The sequence below is a fragment of the Urtica dioica genome, chromosome 12, assembly GCF_054948205.1.
Source record: "Urtica dioica subsp. dioica isolate 48M chromosome 12, U.dioica_male_clone48M_v1_H2, whole genome shotgun sequence".
NCBI classification, from domain to species: domain Eukaryota; kingdom Viridiplantae; phylum Streptophyta; class Magnoliopsida; order Rosales; family Urticaceae; genus Urtica; species Urtica dioica.
The window spans coordinates 18,846,933-18,862,266 of record NC_142767.1 but is presented as its reverse complement, the minus strand read 5'-3'; the positions used below and the strand labels follow the sequence as shown (position 1 = coordinate 18,862,266).

General features: G+C 34.9%; 1 protein-coding gene and 1 long non-coding RNA gene across 4 annotated transcripts; both read right to left on the bottom strand.

Annotated features, from left to right (window-relative positions):
* Window positions 1-545: 545 nt before the first annotated feature.
* LOC149379922 (uncharacterized) lies at window positions 546-1,331 on the bottom strand. Its single transcript, XR_016294093.1, has 3 exons — window positions 1,172-1,331; window positions 1,016-1,065; window positions 546-579 (listed from the first exon to the last, which is right to left on the bottom strand). It is a non-coding gene; the product is annotated as an uncharacterized LOC149379922 (long non-coding RNA).
* A 5,841-nt stretch (window positions 1,332-7,172) lies between these two features.
* On the bottom strand, window positions 7,173-11,799 carry LOC149379921 (E3 ubiquitin protein ligase RIN2-like). 3 transcript variants are annotated; one of them, XM_089603207.1, is made up of 13 exons: window positions 11,571-11,799; window positions 10,855-11,222; window positions 10,543-10,620; window positions 10,308-10,394; window positions 10,108-10,229; window positions 9,907-10,003; window positions 9,687-9,792; window positions 9,445-9,602; window positions 9,223-9,360; window positions 9,044-9,111; window positions 8,726-8,950; window positions 8,065-8,425; window positions 7,173-7,671 (listed from the first exon to the last, which is right to left on the bottom strand). In XM_089603207.1, exons 2-13 carry the CDS (start codon window positions 11,095-11,097, stop codon window positions 7,615-7,617), a joined length of 1,740 nt encoding a protein of 579 aa, XP_089459333.1. In that variant the 5' UTR covers window positions 11,098-11,222; window positions 11,571-11,799; the 3' UTR covers window positions 7,173-7,614. The 3 variants fall into 3 exon arrangements, with proteins under 3 accessions (XP_089459333.1, XP_089459334.1, XP_089459335.1); XM_089603208.1 differs by having other exon boundaries at window positions 10,855-11,200; XM_089603209.1 differs by having other exon boundaries at window positions 10,855-11,167.
* Between the last annotated feature and the right edge of the window lie 3,535 nt (window positions 11,800-15,334).

Below are 15,334 nucleotides of genomic sequence, written 5' to 3'. Positions count from 1 at the left end.
TTGACAAAAAATAACTGAAATGTCTGAAATCCATTACAAAAATGAACTGAAATGTCTGAAATCAAGCACATAAACTAACTGAAAACTCTGAAATCAAACACATAAAATAACTGAAATGTCTGAAATCCATCACATAAACTAACTGAAAACTCTGAAATCCTTGACAAAAAATTACTGAAATGTCTGAAATCCATTATAAAAATGAACTGAAATGTCTGAAATCAAGCACATAAACTAACTGAAAACTCTGAAATCAAACTCATAAAATAACTGAAATGTCTGAAATCCATTACAAAAATACTATGAAATGTCTAAAATCAAGCACATAAACTAACTGAAAACTCTGAAATCAAACACATAAAATAACTGAAATATCTCACAGGACGTCATCAGAAATATGCATGCATTAAAGTGACAGAGACTATTTGGAACTGTAAACTCATTCGGGGGCAAACAAATCAAATGGAAAAAAATAGCCTGAGAAGAATCCGAAACCAGTCCACATTAGCAACACAATATGACAGCCATAAAATAAACTGAACTGACCCGTCGATCGAAGAACCGAATTGCCCTTGGGTCCTGAAATAGAGTAGAAACAACAAAGAAATTTTTTATGATAACAATAATTTGTCACTGATAGCATTCTCATAAATCTAATAATAAAAATAAAAAATTATCCTTTTCTACTAATTAATCTCCTTATATTTTTCAAGTAACCAAAGAGATCCTAGACCAGATTTCCATATTAATAACTAAATACAAAAAAAAAAAGATAAATGGAAGAAAATTAAGAGTTTACAAAAGCTTCTCAATGGAAGAAAAAAAAAAGAACACAGTTCAGTGAAAATGAATTCTTTATCATAACATTTTTGCCATCTCCCTCGATTTCACTTTCTTCTGTATCTTCATCAATCAATCAGAACCAACATATTTCAGCATTCAAACTGACAACCAGGATTATATGCGAAAACTCAGCATTCAAAGAGCCAAAGCGATTCGCAAATAAGAAAGCTACCTGAGGCAGTCTTTTGAAGAACGAAAGAAAACCCTGCGCTTGCTTCGCATCTGCAAATATAAAATAAAAAAAAAACACGCCTAAGTCTCCGATCTTTTGACCACGAAATCATTTCAATCAATCGAAATATAGAGCTAGGGTTTTTCGGCTGTTCACCTAATTTCAGCTCTGGAAGCTTGTTCTGCTCATCGAAACTTTCGTCCATGGCTTGCTCTCTCTGGCCAAATAATGAAAGAGCTCTGTTTAGCAAATTTATTCCGGTCTGTGTGTGTATAGTTGTATATATACACGAAGGTGTTTAGGCGGGAAAGAGAATCGCCGGAGATCCCAGCTTCGGCGCTTTCGCGTTCGTCGTCCTCCTCGCCGCCGAACGCCCACGGAGAGGAGCAAGGCAACGGCGGCGAGAATCACGACGGTGACGACGAGTCCGACCACAACCCCGGTCTTGTTGTTGTTCTCGGCCCGAGGGTTTGGAGGAAGAACCACGGTGTCCTCGGAATCGGCGGCGGCGAAGGGGCTGGCGGGGGCCACGGGGACGTCGAAGAAGGGCGAGGAGGAGGCGGCGGGGCAGGGGTTGTTGAGGAGCTCGCCGCAGAGGCCTGGGTTGCCGGAGAAGGATGAGGGTCTGAGCCTTTTTTTTTTTTTTTTTTTTTGAATTGAAAAAACAAGCGTGAAGGGAATGAGAGTGGAGAGAAAGGTTTGATTTTGAAAAGAATTTTAATTTAAGGGTAATTTGGACAATACACATGGTCAAATGTTTGGTTTCCCTAAAGGATCCAAAACATGGTTTGGTTTTCAAATCAGCTGCTACACCAAGCTTGGTTTATCAAGTTTCCCTTGTCAAGTACTATTATTTCCTATTTGAAAGTATTTATGTGAAATCCCTACTTACAAAGTTACAATAGCTAAGCCAATGAAATTATGAAACTAGAACCAATTTATATATATTATATATATATATATATATATATATATATATATATATATATATATATGTGTGTGTGTGTGTGTATTGAATAATAAGCGAACAAACAAACTCACGTGGCGAAAATATTCAAAAATCTTTCGCCCTGCATGACCAATCGTTATCATTGTCGTCGTTCATGATCTTATAAAGCCATAAATAATGCTAAAATGAGCAAACATTTTGAGAGAGACTAGCATATATAAAATAATTAATGTGCATGGTTTTACGAAATGGACAAAATCAAGACCAGCTTAGTTAAAAATAAAACATACGTCATTTATTCCAATAGTATACTGTATACAGATCTAAAAATATATAAATCGATCTAAAACTCTTTCATGAATTATTTGTACATCTGGAATACATACCTTGAGATATAGCTAGTTCTTCAAAATAATATTGAATTAGCTACGAGAAATATGATCATCTCGAGTAAACGATAAAATTAGCCAAAAAAAAGGGAAAAATAATTATAATTATTAAACTTGATCAGTTGTGAGAAGGAGGGCATGTTCTTGGCCGAGAATAATCGGAATAAAACCCGGGATTTCTTCCAATATTAGTGTTCTTGCTGTTGAGATTCTTGGAGGGTATACGCCAAGAGACAGAAACACTATTTTTCTTTTTAAGTGCAAAACCTGAAATTTTTCCTCTTCTGTACTCCTTCATAGAACTACCACTAATCCTTCTTCTCATCAGCTTCGACTTTGTGACTTCATGACTATCGTGAATTTTTTTATCAATATCGCCCTCTAGCTTAGCGTTCTTAAGTTGACCTCGGTCAACTTTTTCCATAGTCGGCCGTGACAAGTACTTCTGAACCTATTACGTGGATAAATATTTTAGTCATCAATTCTTTTGAACAATAATTTTTTTGTGAAAATTTGCAGAGTTTATATACATAATATTTATATGTATTTATATATATATATATATATATATATATATATATATATATCAACCTTTTCCATATACATATACAGACACATATTTAATCATCAATTATTTTGAACATAATTATTTTACAATTTTTTTAAAGAGTTTATGTACATAATATATATATACACACACACACATATATACCTTAGGAAAGTAATGGAAGTCCTCTTGCAACACGTCCTTTTCGTGGCGAGCGTTGCAATGATCTGGCTTGGAGAGGCACAAAAGGAAGATGAAAAAACAAGATACAATCAACATGATTTATATCTTGTATCAACTTTCAAGACCGTTTTAATATATTTTTATGTATATCAATCAACGTAAATGAAGGCTTTGTAAGGGTTTATAATGAGAGAACATTCAAGTAGAAATAATGAGTGAAAAGGCTTATGAAGAAGGGAAAATATAAGAAGATATAATTAATATGGTGGCCTAACTTGTCTGCTACAAGTGAGTAATTATAGGGACCCCAAAAGTAAATATTGGTCCAGTCCAGGCTCTCGCATACTATGATATATATATATATATATATATCCTAGCTATATTAGCTTAATTAAAAATATCTATGTGCTTAGGAGAAGATTTAGCCTCTGATTAGTCCTTCTTTAAAGCTTGATTAGTTGAATGATCAGTTTCTGAATTAATTTATTGAAGTCTCCACTGGGATTGTCACCAAAGATATTTTATAAATATTATATAGAATAAAAAAAAATTGCATGCTTCCTTTGGTTACGGAGAGAAAGAATTATGGACTAATTCTTCCTCTTTTACCACAATTACAGCTCTTGAAGTTGGAACAAACTTCTTGTGATATGTGTCAAAGACAATGCTGGTTGACCAAGACTTTTGAGAATGTGAACAACAACAATCACGCTCATGAACTTATATATATAAAAAAAGAGAATTAGTATTTAAACTGTTTGAGGGGGTGGTACATAAAGTACCAAAATTTACGTGGGTGTTTGTTTGGAAACACAAGACAAGGAAACAATATCGTAATTTAGTAAATAAACTAGAGGAAATATGTTCCCAAAAAGTGAAAGGTAACAGAGAAGAAAACAAAAGAATGTTAGGATTGCTAAAAAGCTTGCGAGTAGAGAAGAGAGAGATCTATTTTGTCTGTTTGCATTGAAAATTTTCAAATATTGTCGTTGGTTTTCATACTTGTGGCTCCGTGTTTGTTGCTCTTCTTCCCCACCTAATCCTTTCCCTCAACTAACTAATTATTTTCGGCATGTAGTGTATTTTAGTTTTATAATATTCATGATAGCAAACTAATTACTTCATTAATTATGATATGAATATGCAGCGTAAAATCCCGTTATTCTTCATGAGAAAATTTAAGAGATCTGATCGTGAAATCAGTACGTGCATGGCTGCATCTGCATGCATATTTATATTCATCTCTCAAATGATTTTTTTTTTCTTCTTTCAGAAAGCTGATACTATTTCATTTATTACTCTCGTCAAATTTTTGTTCAGAAATTTTAATATTGTTATAGAATTATGTGGACAAAGAATTTTGGAATCACATATTATACATTACTTGTATCATTCTTAATCTTAATGGCTTGTTTCTTATTTTGAATAATTTCATAGCTTTTTTTTAAGGAATAAAGAAAGCATAATAGCGTAAAAATATTGCCACCAGTATATTATGTAATATGATCATGAATGAGCAAACGATTAGCAATACTATATATTAAAGTATCATGGGGTTCCATCTTAAAACCAATTGGCAATAGGAGGAGTAACCCATGTCTTTTATAAGGAGTACAAATGATACATCCCCAGTCGATGTGAGACTTCCTGATACACCCCCGCTCACGCCCAGGATTGAACAACTGGTGCGTGAAGTTTGTAGAAACGGGTAGCCCAAGATCGAGAATGGATTTGGCTCTGATACCATATTGCAATTCTAAGTTTTGATAGTGAGAAATCGAATTGGGAAATCTCTGTTCTCGGAATGAGAAAATCAGAGTGAAAACTGTTTATTCGATTCTATTAAAACTTGTACAAGACAATAACTTATATATAGCTGAGAGACCTAAACGACACTTAATACAAAGGAACTAAACGACTTACAAAAGAACAAAACTAAACCAAACGACACAATCTAAAGAAAGGACTGAAGATATTATAAACTAAAGAAATTTATCAGAACAATGCTGAAATCTAGAACCAAAACAAGCAACATATTTTCTTATGCTCCAATACACCCCCTCAAGATGAACTTGGGAAGAAAGTTCATCTTGAACTGAAAAAGATTAAACATCGGAGAAGACAGCTCGGAGAATAACTTGATCGTGCGAATGAAGGAAAGACTCGCGCAATCCATCAAGAATGAATTCGCAGCATTCTAAAAGACCCGCCGGAGAAATCTTGAACACCAAGCGACTCTGAATCGACTCTGAATCCACCTGAACATGCTCAGACCGGGCACTGATTCCTTCCCGGGCCCACAGCTCCATAGCGCGGTTGATCGGAGAAGGGTCTTGCTCGGAAAAGTCTGGACTGTGGGGCTTGTGAGAGATTGTTGGACTGACATTGTTGACGAATCGCTATGGCTTTGCAGGTGAGCTCGGTTGGCTGAATTTTGATCGCATTAACACAGCGGGACTCGCCGGAGATAGATTCTTGATGGCTCGACACGGCAGGACACACCGGAGAAGAATCTGATCGCATCGACACGACTTGACTCGCCGAATAAGGATTCTGAAAGGAAGATAAGCCATGGTACAAGGCTGAGGTTGTGGCCGACGACGGTTTTGATCCTGAATGCAGCATCATAAAACTTTCTTCACAACGACCACGAGACATAATTGCCTCCACCGAGCAGCTTCGGGATTTCCTAAGATAGTAAAGATCCGCATGGACATCGATATTGGAGCTCCATTTTGTTCCCACATCGGATCGAGAAAATGGAGCATCGCCTCGTGTCTTCACCAGATCGAGAGAAAGAGCTCTCCGTCGACAAATCTCTGGATTCCGCCACAGAAAGATGGGAAAGGAATCGGAAACAGCGATCAGAAAGGAGAGAAAAACAAACCTAGAATCGGATTGAGAATAGGCTTCGCCAATCCAATCTCTGTCGAGGTTTCTTGAATCGCCATTGAAGAGACGATGAACAAGAGACGAATCTCGGAATTGGGGCGAAAAGAAAACCTAATCTCAGAAATCTTGGAGAAAATCGCTCTGGACCGGGCGACTCGTCTCCGTCGATGAAGCTTCATAATCTGGCATCATAGCAACAAGAAGGAAGCTTGAAATCGAGAAGGAGACGAGATCGGAAATCGAAAAACTCAGAGACCGCGGAAGATTCGCTCTGATACCATATTAAAGTATCATGGGTTTCCATCTTAAAACCAATTGGCAATAAGAGGAGTAACCCATGTCCTTTATAAGGAGCACAAAAGATACATTCCCAGTCGATGTGGGACTTCCTGATACTATAACATGTTAGTTGACGAATTTGAATAACAACAAATAAATAAAAGCATTTTCTAAACAACCCAACTTTTAGGTTATATTAAAGTCCAATGTATACCATAAATGTCATGATTTAGGGAATGATGTACCCACTCTATATCATATTTCAAGCACCCAACATATTAAAAGAATGATAGCAGTTAAAAGTTCTTTTTCCTTCTTCATATTTTATAATAATAATTATTATTGTTTGTATATTGGCAAGTTTCAAATAAAATATATCTTAAAAAAAAAAAAAACAAATCAACAATATAAACTAACAAGTTAACATCAATATTAAACAAAAAAAAAAGTTTAGCAAGAAAAAAAAAATCAGTAGAGTGAATGGACACTGTTAAGTGTTATGAACATAACTTTATTATATATATAATAATCAAAACTGATAACAGACATAACAGCTGTGATACAAATTACAAGGAGTATGCAAACAAAAAGTAACGAATACTTTGGAGACCATAAGGAATTATAGACCAGCTTCCAAGAATATAATTCGAGTTACCAAGAATGAAAGTGGGAAATAGGTCTCGAGTCTCAACTGTTCTACAGTCACTTGTTCCGGTTTTTCCTTTTTCTAACTCAATTTTTTTATTTATATATTTATTTGTTAAAGGGATTTTGAGCACGTGCGTAAGGACTAAACATCGTTTCCTTTACGTCGTTGTGTTGTGTCCGCACTTTTCTCGCCACAATCCACGTTTAAGTGCCAACGTTGTTTTAAGATTCCCACTTGCTTCATTACTTTTACAATTAAACCAAAAAGTGTGACCCAACTGACTAGTATTATTCATGTACAATCGTCTGAATTAATGTAGAATTTTATAAATTTGAGCTCAAAACTACATTTCCATGAAAACTACAAGGTTTTTTTTTTTTTCCTCCAGAATTTATCGCCCAAAAAAGAACCAGATTGAGAATTGAAACTATACAGACAGAATTACACATACACGTGTTCAATATTACATTAGAGATTTTTTTTTTCCCAGGACCCAAATGAGCTATATATTTTTCAACCTTTTCCCTTCTCTTAATTTCTTCTTCGAGTTCCTTCCCCCACCTTTTTTTTTTAATAATTAAATCTTTTTCTTTCCGGGAAAGAGCCGATTTAGCGAACTGCCTCTATATACACGAAAAAGAAGGATCATCAACCTAAAAACTCAAAGAAAATATAGCAAAACACACCCCGGGGTTCATCCGCGTTTCTCCGTCACATCTGAAGCAGATTATTCACCGTAACCATGGCGGAATTCGTCCGCTGCAGATCCTATAAAATATTAACAATAATATAATTAATAATAATAGATCAACAAATATTTGTTGCAACTAGCCAATTCTCTACAGGGATCTAGCCCAAACTTCATTTTTTTTAGGAAAGTAGCTCACCAGAGCTTAGTTCATTAAATTAACTGTTCAGATTAATTAATTTACTTCAGTCTGGTACGCTATTTTCCGAAGTAAATTAAATTACCCTAATGACTTAATTAATTTAAGTAGGTCTGGTGGATTATTTTCTTAATAAAATGAAACTTTGACTATTTTTAAAAAGCAGGGTGGGTCATTGGGTTACTGGCTACTGGTCTAATTGCTCCATATATGAATTGAGCTCCAACTAAAGAGAAAAAGAAAAAAAAAAAGGAAAAAGAAAAAAAAAACGGACCAGGAAAATGATTTCGTCGGAGACGTGAGGGAGGACCTCGCGTACGGTCTCGGCCATGGCGAGAATGCTTGCAATGCCTTCGTTGGTTGGCCACGAAGCGGTCCTGATGTGTACGCCTGAGGTGGCAGCCGCCGGAGGAGCGGCGATCGTCGGACCGCCCGTTGTGGCGGCGGCGGCGGCGGGCCAGAGGTGCCAAGAGGCGTCTTCGAAGGCGGTCTGGGCGTACGTCTCACCGACCGATGCCAGCTGTCTCATCATCATCTGAACCCTCCCCAGCCCCTGCCCCGTCGTTGCGTTTGACGGGCCCGCCCCGTCCCCCGCCCAGCTCTGGAACCAACTTGATTCCGCTCCCGTGTTACTCCTAATTTCAACCAAATATTCAGCTATATCTGTACGGTTTGGAAAGCAAAGCAAATCCGATACGACACGTGATAAGGCTTAAAGGTTTCCCGGGGGAGAGAACAAAGCCTGTCAAAAAGCTTGTAATATCTTGTGTTTTCTTATTACTTTAGTAATGAAATATTCAGTCTTATCAGTATTTTTTTTTTTTTTTGCCTTTTATCCTTTCATTCTTTGTTTAAAAGAAAAATAAAGGATAATTAGATAAATGAAATTGCTAATTAACCGTTCCCGACAATAATATTACGAGACCAACACAAACCTCCAAGGATTGCCTTCTGTGTGATTATGTCTCTGGTTAGGCAACGGTCCGAGGTTCCCGGGAGCGTTTTGTCGGTCAAGCCCTGCGCTTATTTGACGAGCAAGCTGTTCGTCGCTCGCGATTTCTGAGCTGTTTGGAGCGACGACCTCATCTTCGGCTCTCCCCACAAACATCGGCTTTCTGCAATTCGGACACGCGTACATCTCATTCAGACCCTGATCCAACCTGTCCATGTTTACGCATTCATGTTTTAGAACCAAAAAAAAAAAAAGAAAAAAAAAAAGAAATGCCGTTTCAGCAAAAAATATAGTGCCGTACCAAGACCTCAAACATGCGAGATGAAAGAGATGATTACAGTTCAGCTTCTTTGCCTTGGCCATCGGTTCCTATTGTGTCACAAGTTTTTAGTTTGGGGTGAATATAAGTTAATTATATATATATATATATATATATATATATATATATATATATATGTACGTATGCAATTAATATCATACCCTACAAATGGCACATTCATCATCGTACGATCGGAGCTCCTCCGGTGTTGCGTCCGGAAGTGCCGCGTGAAGAGCACTCAAAGCCTTTCTCAGCTTCATGAACCCTTTTACGCGCTTTACAATGGCGCTAAGCAAAGCCTGATTACGGAGAATTCAAACGGGTCATACCATTGTCGAGAGAGAGAGAGAGAGAGAGAGAGAGAGAGAGAGAGCAGTGTTTACACGAGTGTTTAGAAAAAGGATGATATCAACTACATGAAACGCCACGCCATGAAGCCACCATATGTATAAGTAATGGCCTAGCGCCATGAATAATGTTCCCATGTCAAGTAAAAAGCCTATGTTTCGAGTAAGAACGCCCTTCCATTCCAACAGAGAACCTGCTTAAAAGGGCCATAGTTAGAACAACATTTAATAACAGAGAGGGAGAGAGAGAGAGAGAGAGAGAGAGAGAGAGAGAGAACCTGCAGCGGCAGAGTCAAACCATTTAAATCGATCGCAGTTCGAGCTGTACCAAGCTGAATGATTGATCCAAATATCAAGTAACTGAAACCCATGCACCAAAATAGCCTACGGAAAAATGTTTAACGTGAAAAAAAAAAATCCAAAATTAATCAGAGAAGTGTTACGATAAGAGGACTCAAAACTATCAACACACGGTAAGAGATGTGCGAAACATTATACCTGTAGTGTCTCGAATGCAATGCTGAGGGGCTCGAATAATAATAGCAGAAACATCGACAAATTCAATGTTTTATAGATCACGACACACAGTTGTATCCTGTACACACAAATAAATAAAAAATTGCATTAGATAAATTACTTTAACCTAAAATCAAACAAGCATTGGTTCAACAGAGAACCGGAGCAAGAATAAGAGAATACCATAAGACATCGACAAATAGGACCAGCAACAATACGGCGTACACGCGAGAATACGCCAAAGGCGTTGCAGAAGGCGAGGCGTTTAGTCTCTCAAGTCGATCTCTAGCCAAAGCTTGAAACATCTACACCAAAGGAAGAAAAAAAAAATCAAGAAAATGTGTTCGCGAAATAATGTGTTTTAACAAAAATGTTCAAGGTACCTTGAGACAACATATCACAATCAACCAAATCAACCACAAGCCCGCATGATATATCGTGGGCGGAATAATCAGAGGTAAAAACGTCCCCTGTATCAAGTCAAGATACACAAAAAGTAAACCGATAAGTAGTGTATAAAACAACTAATGCGAAGGAGATTTCAACAAAGTTAAACAGAGATCAAGTGGCTCAGATGGTACATTTCAAACAAGACTAAATTTGTGAAACCAAATTTACCTTATAAACAATATAACTGACAAGACGTTCTCCCAACTTCCGAGTTTCAGCGGAATTCAACTCCACAAAGAATATAGTCTGCAAGTCAACACACACAAATTGACTTCAAACACAGACCATTAAATTTTTCTAGAGATTTGGCTTAGGTAATTTTTATTCTCGTTTTAAATTTTGATAAGTCAGAAAATCAAAAGCGTAAGCTAGTAATTGACCAGTCTTCTAAACATACATTTGAAGTAGAGCTGCAAAGAGACTAAATCAATTCCCAAGCCTATGAATTTAAGTTTCAGGGAAATGCAGCGAAAGGCTTACCTTGAGAAATAGGACGAGCAGACCAAATAAATTGAGAACAAAATTTGCGAGTAGTGCGACCATTGTATAAGATCCCAAAAGAAAATCAAACACATGGCCATAATTATTCCCAGCAGAGGCGAGATTCTCTTTAACGAGTCCATCGGATTTCAGCTGCACTAACAAAGACTCCGTCCACAACTGAAGAGCGACGAAGCTTAAAACCGTCGAGACCCCCGATATGACCATATAATTCATACCCATCGGTTACCAATTCGATTTCTTCGCTAGAACCAAACTCTCAAATTCTCATCAGAGCTACATTACCTTAACCCTTCTCCCATGAGAACCATAATTTTATCAGCCACTGAGACAAACCAGAGATTCGACTTCAGTGAATCACCCAGGAAAAAAAAAACACATATAATTCCATAGCTAAATGCGAATTGTTTGTGTTTCGATAGCTAAAATGCATGAGTATGACCAAACTAGTCAAAATGATCAAGTCAGAGTTGAATATAATTGGATAATCGGAACCCAATTTTTTTTTTTTTTTTTTTATCAAGGACGATTAGGTGAAAATCGATAAAGCCAACGACTTTGAGCTAAACATATAAAATTTGAGCGATACCAAAGAAACGACGATGAAAGGCAACATAAATTATACGGGAAAATCGGAAAACTTGAATTACTGAAAGAAAATCGGCAAAAGAGATGTGTTTGCGTAGATCGCTGACCTGAAATTGGAAAATAGGGCAAAGCTTATGAAGCGGTCCGCGAAGTGGGGTTTCGGCGATTTTGATATACGTCCCGATTTCTCAGAAGGGACAGATATTTTCCCTTTTCAAATTTCGTCCACGCGAAAGACTTATTAACTTCTCAATTTATATACGCACACCTATACATATATACACGAGTCAATTTTGCGGGAAAAGTAAATAAAGCTGCAAAATAGAAGGAAAATAAATAAAATTAAAGCTGCAAAAGTAAGATCCCCAAATAAAGAATTGATAAAAACTAAATACTCATTCCTTTTCATTAACCTTTTTTATATTTAAATTTATTTAGCATCTGCATGGTGTTGTTTTGTAAACGACAAATTTGGTATACTAACTGCGGTGTCGTTTTCATGAGTACACTATGATCTATCCTTCCTATCTTTCATTTTAGACCTACCTCGTAATACTTTGCCATTCTAGTTATTATTGGTTTTTCTATTATTTTCAGTAATAAATTCTCTTTAATTATCTGTTATCAACGAAAGTACTTTCTCTATATGGTATCAGAAATTTCAGTCTCACATAATGATGGACCTTATGCAATTTCCATGTACAAACAAAACAAATATTTTATAAAAAAAAAAAAAAAAAAAAACAAAACAAATATATGCTGACCAAACGATGACACAAAAATAATTTTGCATATGTTAACTTGGCCAACAGAAACATAACATAAGTGAAATTATGTTTCGTTCAAACCCATAAACGTTATTAGAGTTCTGTTTCGGTAGCGTTTGTGGAACATAATTTTCGATATACTTCATCGATATTTTTTAATATTATAATACACTAGATTATTTTGTAACATCGAACAATGTCGGAACAAATCGAACTGAGTGTTTTGTAATGATTTAGCGGGAATTTTAGTTGATTCGTGTGATCTAAATAGTATATTCCAGTCACAAGTCACAACCAAAACAAAAATTTTGTGATATTACCTGTTGCCTCCTCTTTTTTTTTTTTTTTTTTTTAATGATATTACCTGTTGCCTTGATAGTTCTTTTTTTGTTTGTGGGTCTCAAATCAGTTTATAAATTGAAACAACTCATATTAAACGGACTAGAAAAAGACCGAATCGAACTAAATAAGAAAAAAAAAATAGGACCAAACTTTTTTTAAATCAGCCCAATCCGATTCAAAACATTTAAAATAAATATTTATATTTATTTTATAAATTTTACTAAAAATTTCTACTAATATGCAAGACTTTGGAAATGAAAACATTCAGCCTCGACGTAACAGGCTCACATTTTGACAAACGGAAAATCAAATGACATGCCGTACACAAACCATAATTTCATACAAACAAACTGTTAAAATAAAAACAAAAAACTTGAACAAACAAATGGCTATACAGGCACAAAAAGAAAAATATTTTTAACATCCCAAATTTTTTTCTATGATAATTATATATATAAATAAAATATTTTTCTTTATGAAATAGGAAAATGATTGTCAGTTGAATAACTCAACGATCTATAAGAAACGACTAGTACAAACATTTAAATGGTCTTCGATGCCAATATTCATTTTCAAGTCAAATGAAATTTTAATAGGGTCAATTAGTAACATACAATGTGCCATTCTTGCAATATGAAATTATATAATCAAACAATCACTTAAATTAATTAGAATATTATGTAAACTCGACGAATGTGAAATAATAAATGAGCAATTGATTTGTGTATGCCTGAAGGTAATTTTTACTGGTGAAGAACAGTTTATTATGATAATATGATACGATAAATTAGTATACTCAACGACTTCTTCGCTATCTAGTTAAACCACGTCTATTTTCTACAACTACGCAATTTAGGCTCTCCCTAAGTTATAGATTCTCTAGCTTCCACAGATATCTCTCGAGACTTATTTCAAGTGTTTCCCAATCTCACAAAAGAAAAAAAAAAACCTACTCTATGTTTCTAAACACGCCAAAGTATCTCCTATTAAAAATCCAAGTAGAGGTATATAAAATCAAACTCACAAGAGTAAGAAACACAAACTGTTCTTTACTCTCAATAATTCAACAAAATTACACATAAATTAATATAATATGAATGCGCGAGCTTTTTATGACTGTGAGAGATGCCTTAAATAGCTCTAGGTCTCTATAAAATCGGATTTATCATGCGTGCAATCTTCAATTTAGATTAGGAGAATTTGGGCCAAAATTGCCGCACATATTATTGCAAGTAACTTTTTGACAATTTCGCATAAAATCCCTTTAGTTTTGTATTTCTTCAATAATTTGTCTTATTAAACTGACCAATACACGTGGAGCAACATAAGGTTCATTGTGATTTTATCAAACCTAAGCGAAACATTTAGAGGCTTATCATATCTTATTAATATGACTATAGTTTAAACATTTTTTTTTATTATTATATATTTGAGAGTGTGTTTTACATATAGTTAGTTGTAATAATCACGTGGATTCAATTAAAGCTCAAAGTAACTACTGAGTTAAACAAATAAAAAACCTTCTAACTTATTTTATATTAAAGTCGTTTTCACACTTAAATTCCAATTGAAAACCCAAAAATAGTCAATCGGACTCTAATCCATCAATTCGATTTTAAATGGTTTCATTTTAATTTAATCCGGTTCGATTTTTTGAACCGGTATAAAATAGTCCGATCAGGTTTCGAATTTTAGAACGCGATTGGAAGTATGATATATACATTATAATAAAATAATTAATAATTATTATGTATATATAAGTTTATCTGTTTATTTTAAAATTAATTATAGCTTTTTTTTTAGAATTTTGTAACTAACTAGGCCACATTTAACCCACGTTTGGAGAGTTTTAGAAAAATAGTCAATTATATTAGAAATTTGTAACTTATTAGGCCATTTGAAACATCACGTTTGAAATATAGCCTATATTTGAAAACTTTTAAGTAAATAGCCAAAGTGATGAGTTTTCACTTAAATCATTGAATTAAAATTTCAATCGTATCCTTTATAATAACTTGCGGTTACTATTTTTTCATTAATTATTAATAAATACGGATACTTATAAGCCATGTTAAGTTTCTATTTTGTAGTAGGTAGTTACCCAATTTTGAATTCCTAGTATCCACGTCTCTCTCTCTCTCTCTCTCCAGCCACCTCACAAAACCAGATATGGGGTTTTTTTTTTTTTTACCTGCAACATGCCATTAATGGTCTGTCAGTTTCTATGATGCATATTTTCGTTAATGTTTTCTCATGTTTTAACGTTTATGGTTTGCTAGTTTCTATGGTGTAAATTTTCGTTAATTGTCGTAAATTGCTGTAAATTTTCGTTAATTAATGGTCTATATTTCATAATTGGATTTTCTTCGCAGTTATTTTTTATATTTTTTTTGCTCAGTTTAATTAATTTATTTCTTTTTTTTAGGTAAGCCATTACCTGATTTGAAGGAATTTTTTTTTCAAAATTTCCGTTTGTAGGTTTTTTTTTTTTTTTAAGAAACAAAAAGAAATAGGTGGCAAAGGGTGTTTTGGTAAGTTAATAAAAGGCAATGGCTATTTTACTAGAGCATTTGAAACGTTGGTTAGATTGCAATTACAACGTATCAAAATGGCTAGTTTGCTAGAGTACCCATTATATTAGGTGACACTAAAGATAATGAGTTAAAATTTCATATTTGTCCTTAAATAAATATAACGTTTTTTTTTTCTAGATTCATCACTTTCTCTCTCTTGTTTTTTTAATTCGTCACTTTTGCTCTCCT

Bases quoted from the DNA above. Each gene is read 5' to 3' on its own strand.
- LOC149379921 (XM_089603207.1), bottom strand. From the start codon at position 11,097: ATGGGTATGAATTATATGGTCATATCGGGGGTCTCGACGGTTTTAAGC. The intron at 10,621-10,854 runs GTAAGCCTTTCG...GTTGACTTGCAG, and splicing joins TGCTCGTCCTATTTCTCAAG to ACTATATTCTTTGTGGAGTT. The intron at 10,230-10,307 runs GTACCTTGAACA...CCTTTGGTGTAG, and splicing joins TTGTGATATGTTGTCTCAAG to ATGTTTCAAGCTTTGGCTAG.